Source organism: Schistocerca americana, chromosome X, assembly GCF_021461395.2.
Source record: "Schistocerca americana isolate TAMUIC-IGC-003095 chromosome X, iqSchAmer2.1, whole genome shotgun sequence".
Classification (NCBI taxonomy): domain Eukaryota; kingdom Metazoa; phylum Arthropoda; class Insecta; order Orthoptera; family Acrididae; genus Schistocerca; species Schistocerca americana.
The window spans coordinates 761423474-761449724 of record NC_060130.1 but is presented as its reverse complement, the minus strand read 5'-3'; the positions used below and the strand labels follow the sequence as shown (position 1 = coordinate 761449724).

Genomic DNA, 26251 nt, shown 5'->3' with positions numbered 1-26251 from the left:
ATTATGCATATTCCATAATAAATTATGAGCTTGGTACATCATTCAAGAAACCTTTACAGATGATATGCCATATCACAGTTAACAATCAACAACTTATATTTAAAGAAAGGAAAGTTTGTAGGCCAGAGCATATGAGTTCACCACAAAAGAAATGCTGATTATTGCTTAAAACAATCACCATCATTTTCTAAAGATATTGTCAGATATTGGAACAAACAGAACTACAAGATCACTAGAAAAAAATGTGTAAAGTGAAAAAATGTTGATTTTCAACTCTCTTACCAGAGACTGGAAGACAAGACCCGAGTAAGATGTAGAGTTCCCTTCTTCTGTAGAAAACATGGCAAATAAAGCATCAAGGACATCCTGTAAGAATTTCACTAGTTCTTCTCCATCAAGTAGTATAACTCGAGATAGTGCTTCCTGGATATTTTCTGGGTGTTCCTTCCACTGGAGGAGTGATAAAAGATCCGCTGAAAATATAAATTTATGCACTGAAACTTTGTCACTACTTTCACACCCTTTATTGAAAATTCAGCGTGGAAAAATCATAAAAAAGCAGATCAAGATGTATTACTTTTCAGGAAGCGAAACTAAATATCAAGTTAGCAATATAGTCTAAATTATCTTAGATTTTCAGGCTAAGGATTTCTTGCCAGTTATGCTAAAGATATATCAAACATCCAAGTCAACAAGTATATGACCTTTCAATATAAGGGATGTGAATATATAATACGTGGATACAGATGCACGAGGTTACGGTGACAGCTATGCCAATTATGTTTGTACATCCCTCTCACCTCAATTACTGTTCTATTACTGTTCTAGCACATGAGAGTTGAAACCACTGATCTTTCCTTTCTTTTTTTAGTTAATATCATGTGCTAGCATGTGCACATGGGGTAGTGCCTGTAGTTGTTTTAATGCCTTTTGAAAGTGTGTGGGGAAAAGCACTAACTTCTTCATTGATTTGCCAAGAAATACAGAACAAATGAAACGTTAACAAAAATATTTATTGATGTTACTGTACATTACTGAAACTCATTCTCATCATTCCTGAAATGCATCAAAGTAAAACCCAGTCTCATTATCATTTATTTAGTGTTGGTAACAATATGCTAGGTCTCAATGAAGCCAGTTTACTTTTTCCTTACTCCAACTTCTTATAAAGTGTATGAGTTTATCTACATCATGAAGTAGGTTGTGTTTATGTTATTATGGGGGAGTGTGGAAGTAAAGGAAGGAATTGAATTATACTTAATGCTAGGAAAAGCTCCTAGCAAATAGCACTATAGGATTGCCAAGCAATCCATAGCTGATGTGCAAATCACCATCTTGACTTGTTCCACATCTTAGAATTCCATATGCATGAATGGAACTATTGATGTCAGTTTATCACTGTATTTAAGCATTTCATATATATTTCCTCAAGTTAGCATTTAGCATTTCATATATATTTCCTCAATTTAGTTAAGTTCTGTTCTAATTTATAAGATTTTTTATGTAGAAGCATACTTTGTTTGAAGTTAAAAATCACTTCTCAACTAAGTTTGACTTCTTGCCAAATAGCAAGTGACATTCTGTGAAGATTCTGTTTCAAAAACAGCAAAGATGGAAGAGACAGAGAGAATTTATTAGCCCTTACACTTGGACTTCACAGCCAAATTACATACATTGATGAAATATGCATTTTTGATACATCAAATATATTCCATTGGATTTTATAACTGCTATTATTGTGACCATGAATATCTTGTAAAATGTAGTTTTTTTAACTCTCAGTCTATTTATTTCATATGTGTTAAGACTCAGCATGAGCAATGACAGTAATTAAAAGATGTATAATTTTTCTTAGGGTCGTATAAGGCTGCAGATATACTGAATTTTGTACTTTTCCACAGAATTTCAGAACCAGTGTGTCTCATTGTGACTAGTACTAGTACTAATACTAGTGAATCATAGTATACATTTCTTGTTTTTTGTGTCAAATAAAGAAATGAAGAAGATATGAAATTACTGCATCAGTTAGACATATTTTGACTTGGCTGATCTGTATATGCAGTTTTTTTTTATCGTTTTTGTAATGATAATGAAAAACCTATAAAGGAAGAAATGCAATGTTTAGAAAATATTGCAGATGATGCAACATTTTTCAGTTACTGTTAAAGATAACATCACTTGTTAAGTAGTCATCATTAGTAACACACTGTTCAGTTCCTTCACATAAACTGTCAACAGGTATGTAAGTCACAGCTAATAAAATGCTAATGAATTCCTGTTTTATTGTTTCCTCTAACCATTTATTGCTTCTAGGTTACTTCAATATACGTCAACTTTTAGGTATCACCAGAGAAAACAACATCAGACAAAGTTAAATCAGATCATTGTGTGGTTCACATGAAGAAATAAGGCAAGAAAGAAACAATTCTCTCAAGGTCAAGAATAATCAACAAGACATGTAGACTGTCCACACCTTCACGAATCACACACCCACGCTGTACATTATCACAGTTACTCCCACACCTTCTTCCTCAAAATATTATGGTTTTCATGTGGTAAATGTTTCTGTAACATACCAATCACATGAGGGCTATACAATAAATGCTCATGAAGTCAATGAGGCTTTCTGCTACCCTGTCCTAAAAGTTTTCTTTGTTTATAATACAACACACCTCAAAAATTATCACTAAACCACACAACAATTATAAATATTTAAATTAATCTCCTGACCTAGGGCTCCATGCATTTTCTAGTTCTTGGGAGAAGAGTATTTTGCACCAAAGACTCCCAAGATATTACTGCTGCAATTTAATCATACATATCAAAGATAGCAGTGTGCTTTAGAGGAAACCTTGGAGATAACGTCATTTATAATGTCATCTCTAAACAGTTACACATTGGCCAGGCTGTTTTTGTATTAATTTTGACTCAAAAGCTCTCTCTGTAAACCATAGCAGCAGTATATTTTCATCAGGAAGAGATGTACACCAATCAAAGCTTACATCAGTTTATAAGCCACCAAATTCCAGTTTCCTCCTTCAGTGGACTGAATGACTTCAGAAATCAGAAAGTAAACTTTGTGTAGGAGTTTTCAATTGTCACATTAGTGAATGGGGATTGAGCTCATTGATGACAATGCTGAATTACTAAAACAATAGGCAGGTGGTAGTGAGCTATCTCTTATTCTTAGAAGTAAATTGTCACCTTCCTTTAACTGTAGCCATTGGTGAAGAGGGTATAATCCTGATTTGATTTTTGTCAGTAATAGCATATCACAGCAATGAACTGAGACAATATGCAGCCCTATTCCTCATTCTCAACACACCAATCCTGTGCCAGCTTCACTTTGCTATATGAGTACATTATGTACCATTTTACCACAAGGATAGCTTTAAGAAAACAGATTCTCCAAAATTTTCTGCTACTTTGGACACTATGACATAGGGCATGAAGCCAGTTCCTAAAGCAATTGACCATTCATCAAAGTTGTTAAGAGGAGTTCCTGTAAAATCTATTCCCTGTGGATGTCACACCAATTACGTTGAGAACAATGTTGAGGTGCCTTGTTGTTCTGAATTATGATGTAAAGTTCCTTTGGACATACATGCATGTCCAAAGGAACTTTGCATCATAATTTGAAATAACACAGGCACTGTAATATCATATTTAGAGGGAAAGCTGTTGGAAACTAATTGGAAAACTAGACATGTCAGTCAGTAGCCAGAAAGCCTGAAGACTCTTAAAGAACCTCAACAGAGATCCAACTATAACCAACACACATTCAAATGTAACAGCTAATCAGATTACTGACCAAATGGTCATGCATGGTAAAACAAAACATCAAAATAAACCTAAGAGACCTGAGTGGAAGCTACCTCTGGAGAGGAATGAAGAAACATACAAGATTTTAATATCACTGAACTGGAAAATGCAATAAATTAGTACAAATCATGGGAAGCTCCTGGTTTGTATAATATCAGAGCAGAATAAGTAAAGAACATCTATGTGTTCACTAAGGAATGGCAGCTACAACTCTTTAATAACTGCTGTTTAGGTTCAATATTCCAAAATTATGGTGGAAAGCACACATAATGGCCAGTCTATACCCTGGAAAACACAGTGGGAATCCCAAACACTATATACCAATACCTCTCCTGTGTCAGTTATACAAGATATTCAAAAGAATGCTACTCAGCTGACTCATTCATGCTGCTGACCAACAGCAAACAGGCTTCAGACTAAGTGAGAGCATTGTTGCACAGGTCTTCAGCCTAACTTAGCATATTGAAGATAGTTTTAAAAACAAACACATCACAGGAATAACCTACATTGACCTTAGTGCTGCATACAATCATCACACTCCCTCATAAAAAGTATTTACTCTCACCAAGGATCCAAAACATACCATGCCGATGTCAACACTGTTACAGAATCATAGGTTTCTCTCTGATTTTAAGGGGCAACAAAGGAAGTGAAGAATCCAATAAAACTGGTCTACTTCAAGGAAGTGTGCTAGCTTCATTGCCATTTATTATTTATACAAATGACTATCCAGTTCCTTACAATACAAGAAGTTTTAACTGTGCCAATGACATGGCCCTGACCTCCAGTGGAGGAAGATTCAAAGAGATAGAACTATCTCTTGATGGTGCTTTGAAAGAACTAGGCACATTCTGTAAGGCAAACCACCTGAAGCTCAACCCCTCAAAAACTCCACTTTTTGCTTTCCATCTCCGCAACAGGGAGGCATCAAGACAATAGAATGTGTCTTGGAACAGCATCCCCTTGAAAGATGGTTTCAATCCAAAGTACCTAGAAGTAATCAGCTTCAGACAACACTGCTCCTAATTTCAAACAGAAAACTAGCACTTGAAATAACATCTTGAGAAAGTTAAGAGGAACATATTGGGGAGCTAAGCCACAAGTTCTTAGAACCAGTGCTCTGTGCTATTCTGTAGTGGAGTATACCTCCTCTGTTTGGTATAAATCATCTAACACCAAAACTGTGGACCCTGCACCAAACAAAGCTTGCAGGCTGATTGTAGGATGGTTAAAACCTAACCCTTATGAGAAGATTTACTGTCTTGCTGGTATCGCACCGCCAAATACTCAGTGAGAATTTGCAGCCAATCATGAACAACTGAAGGCTGAAACCGCATAAGCTGTCATGGTTTGGCCACGAGTTATCTCAGCCTAGGCTAAAATCAAGAAAATTTCTTCAGACGAGGCACCAGACTCTTTCAATAGAAATCCATGCCACAAGACTGGACAGAGCCATGAGAACATCTTCCAGACAGTCACAGCGATGAGTGGGGTGTTTGGATGTCCCTTAACTGCTTAAGAACTGGTGTCAGTAAAGCAAAGACCCCCAATGTACTACAGATTTTCACTTCAGAGGGTAACAAGTATGAGTATGGAGAAGAACAAACTGTTGTACAGCCAGTGATAGTGGCCACTTTGTCCACTTACCTTTCCAATGCAGGACATTATGCTTACAAAAGATAGTGCCCTAAGTGTGGTCCAGGTCTAGACAAATGTCATCTGATTTGTAAATTTGATTGATAATATTTCTTAATGTTCTTTTTTTTGTAAATATTTGTATGCTGTGTCTAACTGTGTGTACAGTAAAGGTAGGCTTCTTACATTAGCAAAGAAATAAATAAAGACTGAAGTACTCATGGAATCTTGCTGATACCTTAAAAGCACATTCATTACTTATATATGATGACAATGAAGTGTGGCACCTGCCCAACTAATGCATGGTATTAACAGGAGGTAGCAATACCACACTACTAATCAATGACACCCATGAACCACTGCACTCTAAACAATATGTGTCACATTGTAATTCTGTCAGAGACTGCAATAGAATTGGAAGGGTATCTGAACAGAAATGGATAGCATCCTGAAAAAAAAAAAAACGATATGATTGAACATCAACAAAAATAAAGCATGGATTATGGAATGAAGTCGAATTAAATTAGGCAACATTCAGGGAATTAGATTAGGAAATGAGACACTAAAAGTAGTGGTTATTTTGGCAGCAAAACAATTGATGCTGGTTGAAGTAGAGAGGATATAAAATGCAAACTGGCAATATCAAGAAATATGTTTCTTAAAATGAGAAACTTGTTAGCATATGAAACAAATTTAAGTGCTAGGAAGTCTTTTCTGAGACATTTGCCTTGAGTGCAGTCTTGTACAGAAGTGAAATGTGAACAATAAACAGCTCAGACAAAAATAGAAATACAGTTTTTTAATTGCTGTGCTGCAGATGAAAGCTGAAAATCAGATGGGTAGACCCAATAACTAATGAAGAGGTACTAAATCACACTGGGGAAAAGAAATTTATGGCATAAACTGACTTAAAGAAGGGACTGGTTGATAGGACACATTCTGAGGCATCAAGGAAATGAATGTTGGTTGCAGTAGTTATGCAGTGAAGAAGTGGACTGCATAGGATTGACTAGTGTGGAGGGCTACATTAAACCAGTCTTCAGACTGAAGACCACAACAACAAAATCCCTTCACACATTTTTACTTCTGTGCTTTTAAGTTTTAATGATTGTGACTCTAAACATTTGATTTTATTGACTTTCTGTTATTTACACATTACACAATAGCCAGTTTAGCAACACTGTTGCATTTCATACATACTGTAAGACTAATAAATATCATGGAAAATATCCTGTAAATGAGGATTACTACATTCCTAACTGAGTTACACTCTATTCTTAAATGTCAATGTTATATGAGAATACAACAAACCATTCTGGGTTAGTTTTGTCGAACAGAGCAATGTGTGGACATATACTGCCTCCTTGCTACTGCGAGAGAATGGTGATGACACAGATGGGCCTGCATCGTCTCGTACACCTGATGGAAGATTCAGGTACATGGAGGGTTCCAGTCGTGTCCGTTCCTCACATTTATAAATGTATAACTCATGCTGACCATCACTCAGTGTTGCTCCACCTTGTTCCATTAGATGCGCAAATGAGAATCCAAACAGTCTTTTGTTATCCATTTTGTCACGAGCTGCAAAAATTTGGAGCAAATAAATATAATCACATTGGTATTAAAAGCTAAAGTAAACAATATCAGTCATTTCTACGCAAATGATGATTATTTTATGAATTCATAATTGTTATAAAGACAGATATACATTGAAAAAAGGAAAAAGGAAGATTGGGTTTAATGTCCCACTACATTGAGGTCATTGGCGACGGAGCACAAGTTCAGACCATGTCAAGGATGGGGAAGGAAACCAGCTGTGCCCTTTCAAAGGAACCATCCTGGCATTTGCCTGGACCAATTTAGGGAAATCACAGAAAACCTCAATCTGGATGGCCAGACACAGGTTTGAACCATCATCCTCCCAAATGAGCCCAGTGTGCCACCTCACTCAGTTATATAAATTGAAACATAGGGTGTAAAGCACATGTGTGGGTCCTCTATATTAGGTTTCCCACTACTTTTATATAACTTTAAAAAAGTAATCTGTGAAGTGCAAATAGAAATTCAAAACTGTATTAAAATTTTATTAATCACAACCAACAGGAATATTGGATTCTGAGTTCATAAGTTTCTGTAAGCATTATAGGAAACAATGTTCACAGTAAATAAGTTTACTTTATATGGTACATAATGACTATGATACTTCAATACTAATCAGTACAGTCACTTGTGATTGTTAAGAATGTAGTAGAAAACAACCAGCAACTAAATAGTGCATTTACAAGAAATACCAGCTTTTTGACAGTAGTAACTTCCTCTATTAAGTATCCATAGATTAATCTGTAGCTGGATATGACAGGTACTTTTGACAGGTAATATAGTCTTTCAACAGATAATATATATCACCTATTGGTAAGGTAGTTAAGTTTGAATGTGTAGTATATCAGAAAAACACATCACAGCTGCTTCTCTACCACAATATATATTGCCACAAAACAAAATAAATGAGACTGCTTATATTACTATGGAATAATCTGCTGTGGTATTAGTGTATAGCTGAACTTTGACTTTTAATTGCACCCTTACTGTGGTAAGTTTTATCAAAATCAGCCGTCTAACAACAAAATGTCACTGACTTGACCTCATATTCCAAGGAGGAAAGAGAAAGCTTGCAAGATATCAGCTACAGAATTGATTGCATGCAAAAATTTGGAACATAACTCTGACAGCACACAGTTATGACCTTCTGAAAGTACAGCTTTTAAACTTTCAGTTGCACTGGTGGTTTATGACTTGCTCCACCCCACTGCAGATGCCTAATGCCTGAGTGTGAAGTTCTGTATAGTGGACAGGGTAACAGATTTATGAAATACTGTTTTGACAATGGTAACATGGTTTGTTCATTGTGTCAAAGTATGTGGTTACTAACATGTAGCTGGTGCCAATGATCTCTTTGCTTAGAACATTTTTGTGTTGCTATTCACAAGTGCATTGTAAATGAATGAAATGAGTAACGGTGGCATTAAAGAAGTAGTGTAGTGTTATTTTATCATTATCATCACTGTTGTGCATGGTTTTCTCTGGATTTTAAAGCTGGCAGTTAAAGTGAAGTACATTTGCAGGGTATGTGCAATTCTTCACTGAGATTGGCATGATTAAATTGTAAATCAAAAATCATTAACTTTATTTCATAATAATTCTTCACTTACGTAGGTTTATTAGTTCTGCTTTTGAGGAATATATATAGCTATGGAATATCATTATAAGAATACTATTAAAATAATATTGAACATTTCTGGAGAGCAAAAACCTCATCTGTGAGAATCAACATGAGTTCCAAACACAATTATCACATGAAACCCAGTTCACACTGTTCGTCCACAAGACCCACAAAGAAGTAGATGCTGGAGCCCAGGTAGCTGTCATGATCCTTGACCCCTGGAAGGCATTCGATACAGTTCTGCACTGTCGCCTAATGAGAAAAATATGAGCATAAGGAATATCAAACAAACTGTGCTATTGGACTGAAGAGTATTTAGCAAACAGAACACAGCATGTAATTCACAACAGAGAGAAGTCTTCATATGTAAAAGTAACTTTGGGGAGTACCCCAAGGGAGTGTTGCAGGACCATTATTTTTCACAATATATATAAGTGACCTAGTACATAACATCAGAAGTTCTGTGAGGCCCTTTGTGGATGATGCTGTTGCACACAGAGAAGTCACAACACTAGAAAAATGCATCAAAATGCAGGAAGACCGCAGAGGGCCAACACTTGGTGCACAGAGTGCCAATTGACCCTCAAAATAAACAAATGTAACATGCTGTGTATACATAGAGAGAAATATCCATTACTATATAATTACATGACTGCAGAACTATCAATGGAAGCAGTTATTTCCATAAAATATCTAGGAGCATCTGCTTGGAGTGATGTGAAGAGGAATGGCTACATAAAATTAATTGGCATATGTCAGACAGAGAGTCATTGGAAGCATCATCAGGAAATGTACTCCATCAACAAAGGAGGTAACTTACAAAACCTCATTCGACTAATACCTGATTATTGCTCATCTATCTAGGACCTGTACCAGTTAGGATTGATAGAGAAAATAGAGAAGATCCAAAGAAGAGCAGCATGTTACATTACAGGTTCATTCAGTAAGTGTGAAAGGGTCATGAAGATGATCAACCAACTTCACTAGAAGATGCTGCATGAGAGGCACTCTGCATCAGCTTGTGATTTACTTTCAAACACCATGCATTTCTATAAGAGACAACCAATATCTTACCTCCTCCTATGTATATCTGATGAAAAGACTATGATGATAAAACTAAGAAAGATCAAGTACACATGGAGGCTTACCAGTAATCACTCTTCCCATGAACCATTGGTGACTGGAACAGGAAAAGGGTGAAGTGACAGTGGCGCACAAAGTATCCTCTGCCACCCACACTGCAGAGTATAGGTGTCAATGCAGAATGTATATGTGTGTGAGGTTGACATATTATGTACGCATATTACTTACTACTTTTCACGAAGGATAACATGTGTTCTCAAACAAGATTTCAAAATATTAATTGAAGGAGTTGTGCGACATAAACAAAAGTTGGTAGGCACATTTCTACATCTGAAAACTGGCGTCTATTCAAATTTTGTACCAACCACTTAAAAGTGGCTCTAGTAGTTTAGCAACTGTACATTATTGCTGGCAACGATGGTCATGAGAATGTACAGTTGCAAGGAGACTGGGCTCAGGACAGCCATGTGGCACAACCGAGAGGGAAGACCATCGTGTTTGGCACGTGGCTATGGTGCATCATACTCCACCTGCAGCAGCAGTTTGAGCAGCAGTTGGCACCACAGAGACACAATTAGCTGTTACAAATTGGTTACTTCAAGGACAGCTCAAAGACAGATGCCCTGTAGCATGCATTCCACTGACCCCAAACCACCACCATTTACGACTTCAGTGGTGTCAAGCAAAAGCTCTCTGGAGGGCAGGGTGGAGGTCGGTTGTATTTTCTGATGAAAGCTGGTTCTACCTTGGTGCCATTAATGGTCATGTGCTAGTTAGAAGAACCTGCAACAAACCTGTCTGTTTGCTACACACACTGGACCTAAATGTGGAGTTGTGGTCTGGGATACAATTTCGTATGGCAGAAGGAGCACCCTCGTGGTTATCCCAGGCACACTGACTGTAAAACTGTGTGTCAATCTATTGATTTGACCTATTCTGCCGTCATTCATGAACAGCATTCCTGGGGGTGTTCTCCAACAGGATAACAATCTCCCAAACATCGCTGTTGTAACCAAGCATGCTCTACAGAGTGTCGACATGTTGCCTGGGGCTTCTTGATCACCAGATCTACCACCAATCAAGAACTTATGGGACATCATCAGATGACAATTCCAGTGGCATCCACAAATATCATTAACAGTCCCTGTATTCAATGACCAAGTGCTACAGGCCCCCAAACTGACATCTGACACCTGCTGAATGCAATCCATGAATCTTTGTATGCTTCATTCAACATTTTGGCAGTTACACTGGTTAATAACATACCAACATTTCACATTTGTAATGGTTTATCTCACCCTTATGGTTTATCTTGCCCTTACATTAACCTGTGATCTTGCAGTGACAATTACTTAAATATGTTACCTCGGCAAATATATTCCCAAAATTTCATTACTCTACATCAATTATTTTTGGATTTTGCGATTTTTTTCTGCCGGTGTACAATGGGCAGATGTGTCAACCTCCCCACTTCTCTTCCCTCACCTTCAACATCCCATGAGTAGGAGTGCTCTGGTTGTCACTCTGCTGTACAGTACTTTGTGTTCAGGCAATAGGTAGCTGCAATGGAGAGCAGCGTGCGACAAAAAGGCAGTGCACAAAAAAGTTGAAAAACCGGTACTTCCAGAAGGTCATAACTGCATACTGTCAGAATTATGCCCCACATTTTCATGTGCGATTGATTGCTGGGACTGATACCTTGCAAATGTTCTTTTTTCTTCATTAAATATGAGGACAAGTTGGTGACATTTCCTTGTAAGTGATAGTGGGAAAGCAGTGTACTAGAGATGTTCCTTGCTGTGCACCAGAAGACAAAAATGCCATAACTGTTTACAGAAAACAACATGAAAAAATGCTTTGAGCAGCAGAGGGACCGAGTGTAGAAATATGGGGACTCAAACTCACCCTACTTTGAAGATAACATCCACCAAATGCAAATATTTTGTAAGTACACAAATGTGCAACATGAGTCCTTTTGTGACAGACCACGCTTGACACATCCTGACTGACTGCAAGAACTTCATTCATTCTAAATATCAAAATGCCTCTTACAAATTATGAATAAATTAAACTATATTTTTGTTTAATATACACATTTACACAAAATATGTACATATATTGTCTGCTGTATCACTGTATTCACTGTCAAAGGAACTGATAAAATACTAATAATAAATATGTAACATTTTCCCATTCTAGAAGTTTAGGAAATTCTCAAAATGTTCTCTAATTCATTTAATGGATATATAAATGCTCCAGATCATGCTCTGTCTTTTCTAACATAAACTTTGTTTGGAGTGGCATGAGAATAAATTAGGGTCTCTGAATAATTTTATACAAAATTGAAAGGGCAATAGCACAATGATTTCATAGATCCTAGAACTCATCCAACCCCATCCAGTTTTCCATTATATAAAAATTATTTATATTTATGAGAAATAAGAAAGAAAATTTCACTGCTAAAGGCATACCCACTGCCACAATACATGATGCAAAAAAAGTTTCTTTGAGGTTTACAAGGGAAAGTGACTTAATAATGACACAATTTATGCAAAAGGTAAAGAGTTCAGATAACATGGTCTCTAAAATGAGATCTTTGTGAGAATGTTTAATTAATTATAGTAACAAGAATTGTGTGACTATTGTAAAACTAATAAAACAATGGAAAATATGAGGTGGAATAACAACAATATGAAGAGGATATATGACTACTCACTAAGCAGAAGAGGCATTGTGTGGCAGAAAGGCCAACTGATAAAAGGCTGCTAGATATTGGATTTAAAATCAGAGAAAAAATGCATGAAGTTTGATACAGTACATTATCATGAGCTACATATCTTTTATATTAAGAGTGATGTGTTGTAGAGCAGCAGTATCATGTACTGTCTCCTGTAACATTGTAGAAGCTATGAGAAATGATGGACATTCATCAGAGGACGGTGGCCATGTATGTGTGAGTTATGTTATCTGTATGTTAATATGTGTGTGTGGGTTTTTTTTTTGTCTAAATCTAATGAAGGGCTTAGGCTAGTCTGATGGCTTATAATATTTAGCAGTCTTTTTCAATGTGTCAGTTTGTCGTTTAGCACCTCCTCTATGTGGTGAGTAGCAAAAAAGGAAATGAGCGTGTGGCACTGTTGGCTGGGAGGCCCCATCCGGGGAAGTTCGACCACCGAGTGCAAGTCTTATTTCAGTCAGTGCCACACTGGGCGACTTGCATGCCAGTGATTAGGACGAAATGATGATGAGGACAACACAACACCTAGTCCACGAACAGAGAAAATCTCCAACCCGGCCAGGAATCGAACCCCGGCCTGCTTTGTGGGAGGCAAGCACGTAACCACTCAGCTAAGCAGCAGTGGGTAGCAGTCTACCCTTTTCATATTGGACAAATAATATAAATATTTTAAGTCTGTAGCATAATTCATTACTTTTACTGACATAAATTATTCTGTTACAAAATTTTACTATGGCTTTTACAGTCACTTCATAAAAAATAAACAGCCTTGTTTGCTAAGTATTATATTTTTAGCTGTGGAAATGAAATGAGGTAAAATAAACTGTTTATATAAGGCATTCATGTGAAATTTATGTTTAAATACTGAAAGTTTAAGTTTCTTGATGATGGAAAATAATGTCTTGCTGCACTCACTTGAACAATGTCGATATTCCAACCGTACATGTGAACCATAAAATTTTTCAATTGGTACAGCCAGTCTGACTGTTTCTGACCAGGCAGGTGAGTTGTGATGATAAATAATCATCGAGTGATATTCACTACTTCCATCCATTCCTGAAGCACCCCACAGACAATTCTGCAAACAAAAATCAGAGAATAAAACCCTATTCTTCAGACTGTTTGCCCTACATATTTTATTGTGAAATAACACATTTGCCAAAACAGTAAAGCACAAAAATTGTGAGCCTGTCTACCAATGTTTATTAATCTATTGTTGCCATTATTTTGTGGTGTCCATTTGTAATAATATTTCATTCTGTGTTCACTTCACTGTTTCCAAGCTTCAGCAATGTCAATATTTATTTATTTATTTATTTTGATCCAACATCAACTAATTACAAAAAAGGTTTTTTTTTTTTTTTTTTGTTCCAGTCTTCTGGATAAGTCAGAGCCTTACTTACTAGGGTTACATATTATTGGCTGGCACTTTAATCTACACAACTTTTTCTAAATTTAGTTGAGAGAACAGAATAACATATATGGACTATACATAACAAATTGTTATTACCATACTTAGATTAAGGAATCTACAGTTTGTGACATAGTATTCATATCTGACATTCAATTATTTACAGTTTGTGACACAGTCTAAGATCTGAGATTACATATATTTTTAGATAGATGATCTCCCCTCATACGAGTTTACTAAATCTAGAAACTCATCTATTGAATATACAGGATTGTTTAGGAGCCATAATTTTAATTTTGTTTTTAGTTTTGTAATGGGCAATTTGGAGATATTAGGATGGAAGCAATTCAGTAGTTTTATGCCTGCATAGTGAGGGCTTTTCTCATAGAGTGTTGTTCTATGAGAGATGATGTGAGGTCTCTCTCAACCTCTAGTGTTATGATCGTGTATTTCTTTATCAAGTGTTTTGTTACTGTTTACTGCCATAATGATTATCTTCAGCACATACAGGTTATGAACAGTTAGTATTTTAAATTCTTTAAACAAATTTCTGCAGGACTCCCGGCAAATTTATTTCCCATAATTCTAAGTGCCTTCTTTTGTAAGATAAGTACACTTTTCATATTACCTTTACTGCTGGATCCCCATACCTCTATCCCATAGCTTAGATGGGATTCAAATAGTGCAAAATATATTTGCCTCAGAGTGGTGATGTTACAAAAAGGTGTCAGTTTTCTTAGGACATATATGGTAGTACTTAGCTTTTTGCAAATATCATTCACATGATCAGACCAGTTTAACTCTGCATCAAGTATCAGGCTAAGAGATTTGGTTTTCATGAGTTTTTTGCCTCCCAAGATCAAATTCAATATAGACAGATTTATTTGTGTTTAATTTTAGTTTGTTTTCATTAAAATACTGCAGAATTAAGCCAGCTGCAGTATTGGATTCTACTTCGAGCTGCGAGTAGCTTGGATTGCAGCATATTAACATGGTATCATCTGCATGTAAGATAGCTGTTGCATGGTTTGTTGTGGACTGAATATCATTAACATAAATAATAAAAAGAAGTGGTCCTAATATTGACTCCTGTGGAATACCAAAATTTATGTCAGTGGTGTTTGATTTGTATGCTCCCTCTGTAGTGCTAATAGACACAAACTGCTTCCTATTTGTCAAGTAGGACCTCATCAGATTATGGGCTGTGCCTCGAATACCATAGTTCCACAGTTTGTCCAGCAATATGGTCATATCAACACAGTCAAATGCTTTTTGTAAGTCCAGAAAGATGCCACATACATGTTCTTTATTATCTATTGCTTGAGTGACACCTTTGATTAAGTTGGATGCTGCTGTAATAGTGGACGACCCCTTGACAAACCCATACTGCCCCTTAGAAATAACTTTTTTAGATACCAGGAAGTTCCAAATTCTTATGTATATTACTTTCTCAAAGATTTTGGATATTATTGGAAGAACAGAAATGGGTCGAAAGTTTTCTACTAGATTCCTGTTTCCTTTTTTAAAAATAGGCACAACTTGAGCAATTTTCAACTCATCTGGAAATAGACCATCTTCCATATGAGAGTTGATAACTGTTGATAAAGGTGATGCAATTTTATGTATACATTTTGTAAGAGTGTCCAGACTAAGACCATCATATCCTGCTGCATGGGAATTCTTTAACTTACTCACTACTTTAATTACTTCTTCTTTACCTGTTGGCATCAAAAATATACTTCCTGACACTGGTGTTCCACTGAATTTGTATTCATGATTTTTAAGCTGATTGTTTATGCTGGAGCCAACAGAGGCAAAGTAATTGTTAAATAGATCTGCTACCTTATTCTGATCAGTTTCTATTGTGCCATTTATTAGTAAGTGATTTTCAGTTGTATGCTTCTCAGATTTACATATTTCTCTATTTACTAGAGACCATGATGTTTTGGAGATATTATTTGAGCTCTGAATGACACTTTCAAAATGTTTCTGTTTTTCTGAAATTAGGAGATCTGCATAGTATTTCTGACACTTTTTGAACTCTTCTTTTAATTTTTTATTGCTCAAGTCATCTAACATAGCATACTCATATCATCTTAGTTTTTCTCTAGCCTCAGTGACTGAAATGATATCCAGTTTCGGGTTACAGCATGTGACTGAATTCTCTTTTTTATCAAGGGGCAGGCTTGGTTAAGAATGTAGAATAGTACACTTGAGAATTTGCCATAATTATGAAGTGTCATTAGAACACTGTTCCAATCCACATTCCTTAGCATATTATTCAAATGAGTTATATTTTGGTCTGTATTCATCCTAATATATCTATAGCAACTGTGTGTAGGAGCCTTTTTTATGTGCACACTTAGTTCTACTGCATGGTGGTCTGACAAAGCACTTATAATAACAGAAGATGTAAGATTGTAAAGACAAATACCGGTGATTATGTTATCTATTGCAGACTGGCATGTTTCAGTCTCCCTGGTTGCAGTGTTTATCAGGTATCTTACATTATATTCAAGCAGAGTATTCTTGAATTGTCTAGTGTGTAACTTATCTGCTAATACATTTATGTTGAAGTCTCCTATAATTACTAACTTGTTCAGGTGTGATATAAAAACATTCTCTATCATGTCACAAAATTTTGTTAAGAAAACTTCGAAGTTTCCACCTGGTGGTCTGTATAAACATATAACATAAATTTCATCATTTGGTACCTTTATACGTGCTGCACTTAATTCAATTGTTCCTTCTAATGAATATTTACTTACATTTACAGAATTAAAATCAAACGTCCTTTTTACATACATTGACACACCCCCACCTTTGATAGTAGATCTGCAAAACTTATTAGCTAGTACCATGTTTAGAGGTTTAAAAAGTTCTAATTTGGCATCAGATAGCCAGGGTTCACTAATACCAAGCACATCAGGCATAGTTTCATTTACAAACACGGCTGATTGTTCATATTTCTTGCTCAAGCCCTGTACATTCTGGTGGATTATTTTAAAGTTGTAAATATCTTGTTGTATATTTCTCTGCTTTACTGACTTAAATAAGGTCATATCTCTATGTCTCTTGTGGGCTTTTACCAAATTCCGATGTAAATATTTGAATATTTGTGTATTAAAAAAAGTGAACTAAAAAAAAGGCTTAACTTCCCCAAACAGGCCATGAAGGCCCCAACAGTACCGACCAAAATAAGTGAACAATTGACATGAAAGGAGTTACTGTATAGCTATTTGGATCATTGTATGAAAAGAACATAGTGACATTAATTAAACTTGGATTTAAAATCAGAGGAAAAAATGCATGAAATTTGATACAGTTCATTATCACGAGCTATATATTTTTCATGTTAAGAGTGATGTATTGTAAAATAGCAGTATCATGTGCTATCTCCTGTAACATTGTAGAAGCTATGGGAAATCATGAACATTCATGAGATATTGTGACATGTAATATCATTCATATTTCTGGGAACTTGCTAAACCATGAGTTACACTGGAACCACAAAGAGAACATTATACTGATATGTGTAAATGTTCTGTAGATTAGTCAAATGAGAACAACACTGTTGTGGAGTAGAGTTCTAGAAAAAAATGTTAAATGTACATGTATAGTCATGATCTGGAAGTGAAAAGAGTACTACTATATCATTTGGCAAAGCTGTTACAAAGATGGATAGTGAAAGCTTCTCCTTGTTTTGGTTGAAATGCTTTTGTTTACTATTATGGATTCAGTGTGATAACAGAGTAAATTGAAAATTTTACTTGCAAATACACCATATTTGTTAGACATATAGAGAAAGAAAAGACTTGAAAGCATGAAAAAACAAAATGTGCATGTGTCTAAGATATGCAGACTTATGCCATGACAAACTGAGGCATCATTTCTGAACAGGAGAGGAAAGCAAAGAAAATGCTCTACAGTTGCTAGAAGTGGTTTGACCAAATGCATACAGAACATATTTGACTGTTTGAGAAACATCAAAACTTTGTGTTTACAGTAAACGACAACAGTCATAGTACAAAACAACCAAATAAATATTATAAGGAAGTTTTGTTTCATTTCAGAAAGAACTTGTCACTGAAATAACTATAGTTATAGTACTTCCTTTCAGAAAATGACAAATTCATTATGAAACCATGAGCTATACTATTTTGTGGTATACAGAATTTATAACACAAACTTACCTCAAGAATTTTGCCATCACTGTCAAGGAGAAGAATAGTTACTTCAATATTCTTTCCGGTAGATTTCCCACCGCGTTCAAATTCACCTCTGTCGAGAGTGAGATAGAGATCATTACGTACATCACCAGGCATTATGACATCAGAGAAACCTAATTTTTTGGTTATACATATATTTTTGAACAGAAGAGGGTTTTCTTCCCGTACCTGTGTTAATTCACCATGCAACATACGTAATGAAATTCCAATACCTGCAAAAACAATCTGAAATTATCTATGGAAATATAACCATTAAATTACTATATAAAAGGTAAAGACAGTTGAATACAGTTAGGGGTATACAAAGGGCAAAGATGAGCTTACAGGTAAACTGTGACATAATGTTATTTACATGTAAAGGAAATGTCCAGAAATGTATCAAGATTTATTTCACAGTAAATACAGAACATAAAACTGTGTTCTCCATACTGAAAACCAGGGAGATCATGGAGTTCAGTACACTCTTGATACAAAGACAGCAAGATAGCTGAACTCTTTACTTTTATTAGAAAAGTCTAATTTTTTCAATCAAATGTGTTGCTAATTGTTCTTGTAAGTTGGAGTCCACCAAAAATGCATACTCTCTAACAAAGAGAAATTAGCTTCTTTTGAGACTATCAGAGTATCACCAAAGGGCAATACAAGATGAAATGCATTTCTTTTACACCACAGATCACACAAAAATCCTTCTATGGAATCCTATGGAAATGCTCAACTAATGAACCCTGGCATTATTGTGGTGCAGCTTTCTGAGTATGCAAACCAAATAGTTGTTGTTTTGGTTAGTAACATACTTAGTTATGTACAAGCGGAGGTAAGTATTTACAAACTGGTAAAAAATGGCCACCAGTAAAAATGTATGTTTTGGCTTGGAGCATACTTAGCAATGAACAAGCAGTGGTTTTATAAAACTGAACAGTTGAAGAATGGTCACCAAATATTATGTACAGGTAGTAATTTGTTTTTTTTTTGTGCCTAAAATGTAGCAGCAGCAGTCATTCACTGTCAAATACGCAAAATTTAGAAGTAAAACATAAGAAACAAATTAGAGGCTAATAGAAGAGTGAATATTTGTTTCAGGATGCCAAGAATTAAAAAGCAGTATGGGTAAGCATTCATATAGACTTGAGATGTATGAGCAACATGACACTGTCACCAATATGGGCACTATAAAAGTTTATCCTTCATCATGATAAGTACCTCAACAATTAAGGCAATTACATAGAAACTTTCTGGAATGAATGAGCTGGAATTTACATTACATGAACCATTTCCATAGATACCAAGGAGAGAAGTCCCTGATGCAAGATAGGAAATCAAAGGTGCAGATTCATTCAAGTGTAATAATGTTAATACTGCCAGTTATTAACTACTATAATATAAAAGATTGAATAAGATTTTCTTTATCACCAAAAACACTGTAATAAAAGGTCATTTTGTTATATATTTGTTTTAAGAATGCATGTACACTGTCTAGTCACATTAATGTGGCCACCTATCAAAAGCTTGAGTAACACTCTTTAGCAGTTTGGACAACTGTGAGATGTACAGGAAAAGAGTCAGTAAGGTTCTGGAAGATACTGACAGTGATGTGGAACCATGCCAACTCCAGCACCATGGCCAGCTGCAAGAAGTTTCTCAGTTGAGGATTCATGGCACGAACTCCCTGACTGAGATGGTGCCATAGATTCTCAATTGGATTTAAATCCACAGAGTTTGGTGGCCAGGAGAGTATGGTAAACTCATCCTGGTGCTCTTTGAAACACACTTGCACACTGCAAGTTGTGTGGAATGTTGCATTGCCCTGCAGGTGTATGTCATCATGTTGAGGAGAAACAAACTGCATGTAGGGCTGGACATGGTCCCCAAGGATAGATGCATAATTGTGTTGATCCATTGTGCCTTACAGAATGACAAGATCACCCAGGGAAGGCCACAAAAACATCCCCCAAACCATAACATGCCCTCCTCCAACCTGGACCCTTTGCTTTCAGACATTTCACATCATACATGCCAATGGCCATCTGTCCGATAGAGCATAAAACAGGATTAATCTGAAAACAGCACTTGCTGCCACTCGATGGATGTCCAGTTGTGGTACAGGTGTGCAGATTACAGCCTTCATTGCCAAAGAACAGTAGTCAGCATGGTTGCCTACATCAGGCACCTGCTGTGGAAGCTCACACACAGCAATGTTCACTGAAAAGTCATTAAGGAGACACTGTTGGCAGCCCCTTGGTTCATCTGGGCATTCAATTATTGAACAGTTGCACATCTATTCACCTATATACATCTCTTCAGCTGTAGTTTACCCCTGTCATCTATGGCCTGTCGTGCACCACAGTTTCCTTGGCACTGGTTTTGGATAGAACCATTTTTCCATGGATGGTGAATGGAAGGAAGAGAGAGAGAGAGAGAGAGAGAGAGAGAGAGAGAGAGAGAGAGAGAGATAGAGAGAGAGAGAGAGAGGCAGAGAATGGGGGGAGACGGAGGGAGAGAGAATACCAGAATTTCCTTTCCAAACTGGCCTTATATTTCATTAGACACTATTACAAATATCAGAAGAATGGAATTGATAGCAAATATGCTAGTAAGATATCTGGTATATTAATTACTTTTTCAAGGTGTGACTTGTTTTATTTCAGTTCTGTGTCACTGCTAAAAAAAAAAAAAAAAGGATGACATAGTCAAATGAAGAAATCTGGCCCATTAGTGTTTCTTATGCATCCATATTAACAGTTAGTGTATAATGTGTCTTATAATCACAGGCCAAAATGATCTGTTATCAGTTTCCGACTCAGTTTTATGAAAAGTAGAGTAGAACTGGCTAGCAAGTCTAATAATAGCAGGTAAATCAAGCTTTATTAAGTAGCACTGATCTTTCGAGGAATGTCAAAAGTGAGTGCTAAGAAATGTTAGAAAAATTGAAAATATTGTGGAGGTTGCAAGAATTACTAAATCAGTAGTACAAGTCTGTGCTCATGTTACAAGGTGTCATGAGATCATTAATGAGTTCATGCAACTATTTCAAGTGTATCAATGCAGATGTCCAAGCCAAATATTTTATTCCCAAATGAAAATAACAGAAGAATATGCAAACACTGGGGTACTAACTTATACATGCAAAAAAACCAATCCAAAACATTAAGCACCTTTCACTTTTCTTTCATTAAATTTAAATCTATTAAACTAACTGAAGTACCATATACATGAAATTTATAGCCCATTTTTCCTGTATTGAAACATACTTTCATCAAGGGTTTCACTGAACATGTGCTTTTTATTCAGAAGTGTAAATATATGAAAGTGTCACTAAATCTTGGTGATTTGTAACCAAAGTAATCACAGCTATCTGAAACTTGTTGAGTTCCATAAATACTACAAAACCAAACATACGCACTCACAGATTTTATAGGCCTGCAGAATAACAGACAGAGACATAAAAATAGCTATGATGGAAGTGATGCAGGCACCTTTAACTAACTCAGTAATTAAATGTAAAATGATCACTAACCATAGTTTGGCTGCCCAGGAAGTATATTATATTTGCCTGATTGTTTTTTAATAATTAGTTCATGCAGTTGATGGAAGTCCTTCTCATCACCCTGAAATACTTTAAATGTAAATTCTCGTTCATCATTGGCAGGTTCCTTGCTCTGTAGAATTTCAGTAATAGGTAATACAGCACAGCCATGAGGTCGTCGAAAAAGCTGGTGAGGTGGTATCGCATGAGTGGAAACTTTCTTTGATGATTCTGAATAAATCATACGACCCACTCTCATAACATGTGCCACAAGGTACAAATCTCGATTGAGATCAGCATTTCCAAGATCCTGAAAGTATTTTAATTTAAATTAATATCACAGGTAGAATTAAAAAAACAACTTTGCTAAGATGTGACAGTTGACATTTTACTATGATATAAAATTGACAGCATATAGATTATTTTTTGGTTGCTTACCGTAAATATGGTGCAGTTACTGTGAAGCTTTTCCACATAATTTGAAAAGCCCTCCTTCGAAATTTTCACCAGGAATCTTTCACTGAAAAAATGAATGTGTCTTCTTTTGATTGCTGTCTTGCATAATTACAATATTCCATTTTTACTTAATTTACAACACAAAAATATTATATGGAAGGTCTTACACTACCTGATATATTTAGCTTTCTTTGTATCATACAATGAAAAGTAAACTTCTGTATCTTCTCCTATATGGTGGCCAAAATCTCTCATGCAAAAATACAGATGGTGTGTAAGGACCTTCTGTGTCTCTCTTCTCTTCATTGTACCCCTTGCCTATATAAAAAAATAAAAATGTGAATGCTGTATGATGCACACAATCTCTCTCTCTCTCTCTCTCTCTCTCTCTCACACACACACACACACACACACACACACTTAATGCACCTTGCAGCCTAAATATAAAGCTTTCTCATTTTATTACTGACATAAATTTTAACAGTTTCAACATTATTGAAGAAGCATATTTCTATGGATTACTTGTTACTCACTGATGCTCCTTGGGAGTTCTCAGAGCTCAAGACATGCTAAAAAAAAGGAAAAACAATTGTATTAGAAAAAATATTAGTTACAGGCATCCAAAACATTTAAATTTCAGCAAGTGTATAGCAGAACATCTTGGGAAGGTTAGTAGCAACAGGACACATGTAATGTGTGTGTAATGGGAAACATGGATAAATAAAGATGTAGATTATCCTCAATATGCTTGTTAAGAGTCACTTCTTTTATGTACATCATGTCTGCTCTGTGTGAAAAAAGGTGATAGCATGGGAGGAAGGACTACACAAAAATGTTTGTTCACCATGGACGAGCATATCTCAGTTGTGTCTGTAACATATTTCCTTGTGTCTTTAAAGACAGAGAAAAGCAAACTGTTTTGTAAAGCTCCTTGTGGTGGCATATTATTATTATTATTTCATTTTGGGTACTTGTAGACATAGTTGCTTCAACCTGATTGTTTTTTGAGCTTTAGCTTGCACCCAGTATTCTTGTATTCATTGTTTTAGTGTCTCATTCCTTTCTGCAATTCATGTCTTCCCAATTTTCAACATTGGCTGTTACTGAAAACTGTGGTGTGTTTCACATCTTTTTTTTTATGTCTTCATTTGTGATCCCCACTTCTTGAAGATCTCATTCATCTGCAGCGAACCAGTGACCCTTAGTTCTTTTGTCCAGAAAATAGGTCAAACTCGGCTTTGTTATTCTATCCCAGCACATGTGTGTTATGTTTCCACAGAAGCAGTCCTCTTTTTCCACAAAGTGTCTGTCAGCTTTTTCACAAGCAAGTAGATTTTGTTATTAAGCTGCCTTCTGTACTCACCATCTGCTCTATCGGGTCTATGATCTGATCAAATTACTGCATAATAGTGCCTCAGCTTGATGTTAAATGACAGAGATCATTTACTGCAAACACCTGAAATACATTTAGCCAGCTGTTAAGCCACTTCCATTTTATTGACCATAGCTATGGATGCTCAGTCAAGTCCAGTACTATCCAATCCCCTAGCTACTTAAAATTTTCTCCTCTTCTAATTTTTGCCTGCTCTGCATCTAGCTGTCTAGGCACTGTATTTATGTTAGTAATAAATTCTATTTTTACAAAGGAGATCAGAATGCTCACCTTAATCGAATGGGCTAGCAGGTCATTGATTTGTTTTGTGGCTGTGTCTATGAGACCACAATATCATCTGGAAAATAAGGTGGTCAACTCCTTGTATAATACAAGACCTGATTTCAAAATCATCTAATTATTATAATTATAAATGTCATCTCGTGACACATGGACCTCGCTGTGGTGCCTGTACAATGCACGTAGCCATACTCTAGGTGCAGCCGCATTGGAGTTGTATCTGTGGAGACTCCAGACTAACATAATGGTCCTAAAGAGGGGCAGCAGAAATTTAAGCAGTCATGTGGGCAACAGTTTGGATGATAGACTGGTCTGAACTTGTGTAACTTTATGCTTTGTTGGCACTGAAAACAGCTGTAAGCAAAGGGAAACTATAGGCATTATATTTCCCAAGGGCATGAAGCTTTACTGTATGGTTTGATGAATATGGCATCATCTTGGATAAAATATTACAGAGGTGAAATAGTACTCCATTCAGTTCTCTGGGTGGGGACTAATCATGTGGATGCCATCATCGGGAAAAACAAAACTGGTGTTCTATGGGTTGGAACATGCAATGTTATATACCTTAATTGGTTAGGTGGGCTGCAGAATTTTAAAGACAAAATGGCTAGGTTGAAAGCAGCTACAGTGGGAATTTGTGATTTGTAGTGGTGGGATGAACAGGACCACTGGTAAAGTGAGTACAGCATTGTAAATTCAAAATCAAATACAGGTAATGCAGGAGTAGCTCTAATAATGAATAAGGGAACAGGAATGAGGGTAAGCTACAATGAACAGTATAGCAAATGAATTGTCATAGTCAAAATTGATAGAAGTCTCACCACAGTAGTTAAGAGTACATATGCCGATTAACTCCGCAGGTGAAGAAGAGATTGTAAGAATGTATGATGAGATGAAATAAGTTATTCAGAATGTTACAGGAGATGAACTCTTAACTGTGATGGGAGGCTGGAATTCGACTAAAGGAAAATGGAAGAGAATGAAAAATAGCAGGAGAACATAAACTGATAGAAAGGAATGAGAAAAGAAGCCACTTGCATGGAGCATAACTTGTTTTTTTTTTTAAAAAAAAAAAAAAAAAAAGAGAGAGAGAGCTAGAGGCACCATTAGGTTTCAGATTAATTTTATAATGGCAAGACAGAGATTTCAAAACTAGATTTTCAAAATGAAAAACATTTTTGAGGACAGATTTGAATACCGCCCACAGTTAATTGGTAATGAACTGCATATTAAAACTGAAGAAATTGCAGAAAGTTAGGAAATTAAGGCGATGAGATCTATTTAAGTTGAAAGAACTAGAGGCTGGTGAGAGTTTCAAAGGGAGAAGTGTGTAACTATTGACTGAAACAGGGGAAAGGAAGATAGCAGAAGACAAATGGGTATCTGTGAGATATGGTATAGTAAAGATAGCAGAATAACAACTAAAAGAACAAGGCTCAGTACAAAACCTTGGATAGCACACAATATATTGAATTTAATTCGTGAAAACAGAAAATATAAAAGTAAAAGAGCCAAAGAAATACATATATTTTAAGAGTGATACTGACAGAAAGTGCAAAAAGGTAAAACAGAAACAGCTTGAGAATAAATGCAAGGCTGTGGAATACGTTACTATGGGAAAGATTGATTCCACAGATAGTACATTTAAAAAAACTTTTGAGAAAAGTAAAGCAGCTGTATGAATATCTGTGTAATGTAATGTAATGTAATGTAATGTAAAGAGCTCAAATGGAAAGCCAGCACTAAGCAATGAAGGGAAGGCTGAAAGATGAACGGAATTTACAGAATGGTTATACAAAGGAACCAGATTTGAAGATGATATTATTGAAGGGAAGAGGAGAGGAGCAATGGAGGGAAGTGTAAGAGATAAAATTTGTTTTTTTCTTCTCCTACAGGCCAAAGTTACCCACAAAGGGCCAATAACACCACAGCAATTGGACTTTTCTGGTATATCATACCTAGTACAGCTGAATATAAAGCATATTTAATGGAAGGTTCGAGTTCAGTTCATTTACTCTGTTCAACCTGGGTCTGTGCCAGCCAAAGATGCAGCAATGCTCCACCATACTTGAACAATAAACATGTACTGGGTGTCACACCTAAGAGTCGTCAGGCGGATATTTCTAATTTCGTTTTTGCAATACGAAGCTGGAGTCAGCAGAAACAAATACTGCTCATCACTTCTTTAATGTGAAACCCAATGTTGACGAAAAGTCACAATTTGTTTCCTGTTACAAGTAAAATTGTTTTTAAAGCAGAATTTTACGAGGCCAGTTAATAGAGCGGTCCAAAATTAATCTAGTGCGATGATCTGTTTAGCAAAGTATATTAACAAATGGTTCTAATGGCTCTGAGCACTATGGGACTTAACATCTGAGGTCATCAGTCCCCTAAAACTTAGAACTACTTAAACCTAACTAACCTAAGGACATCACACACATCCCTGCCCGAGGAAGGATT

The 26251-nt window shown here is 36.1% G+C and overlaps 1 protein-coding gene across 1 annotated transcript in view; it reads right to left on the bottom strand.

The window, feature by feature from the left end:
* Positions 1-26251, bottom strand: part of LOC124555196 (dedicator of cytokinesis protein 3) — a 448693-nt gene that overhangs the window by 124430 nt on the left and 298012 nt on the right. The window contains exons 4-11 of the mRNA XM_047129040.1: positions 22650-22685; positions 22289-22434; positions 22099-22180; positions 21652-21970; positions 18102-18349; positions 13413-13575; positions 6769-7038; positions 283-473 (exon numbers count right to left, since the gene is read on the bottom strand). Coding sequence (XP_046984996.1) covers positions 283-473; positions 6769-7038; positions 13413-13575; positions 18102-18349; positions 21652-21970; positions 22099-22180; positions 22289-22434; positions 22650-22685 — 1455 coding nt within the window. The remainder of the gene's footprint in view (positions 1-282; positions 474-6768; positions 7039-13412; positions 13576-18101; positions 18350-21651; positions 21971-22098; positions 22181-22288; positions 22435-22649; positions 22686-26251) is intronic.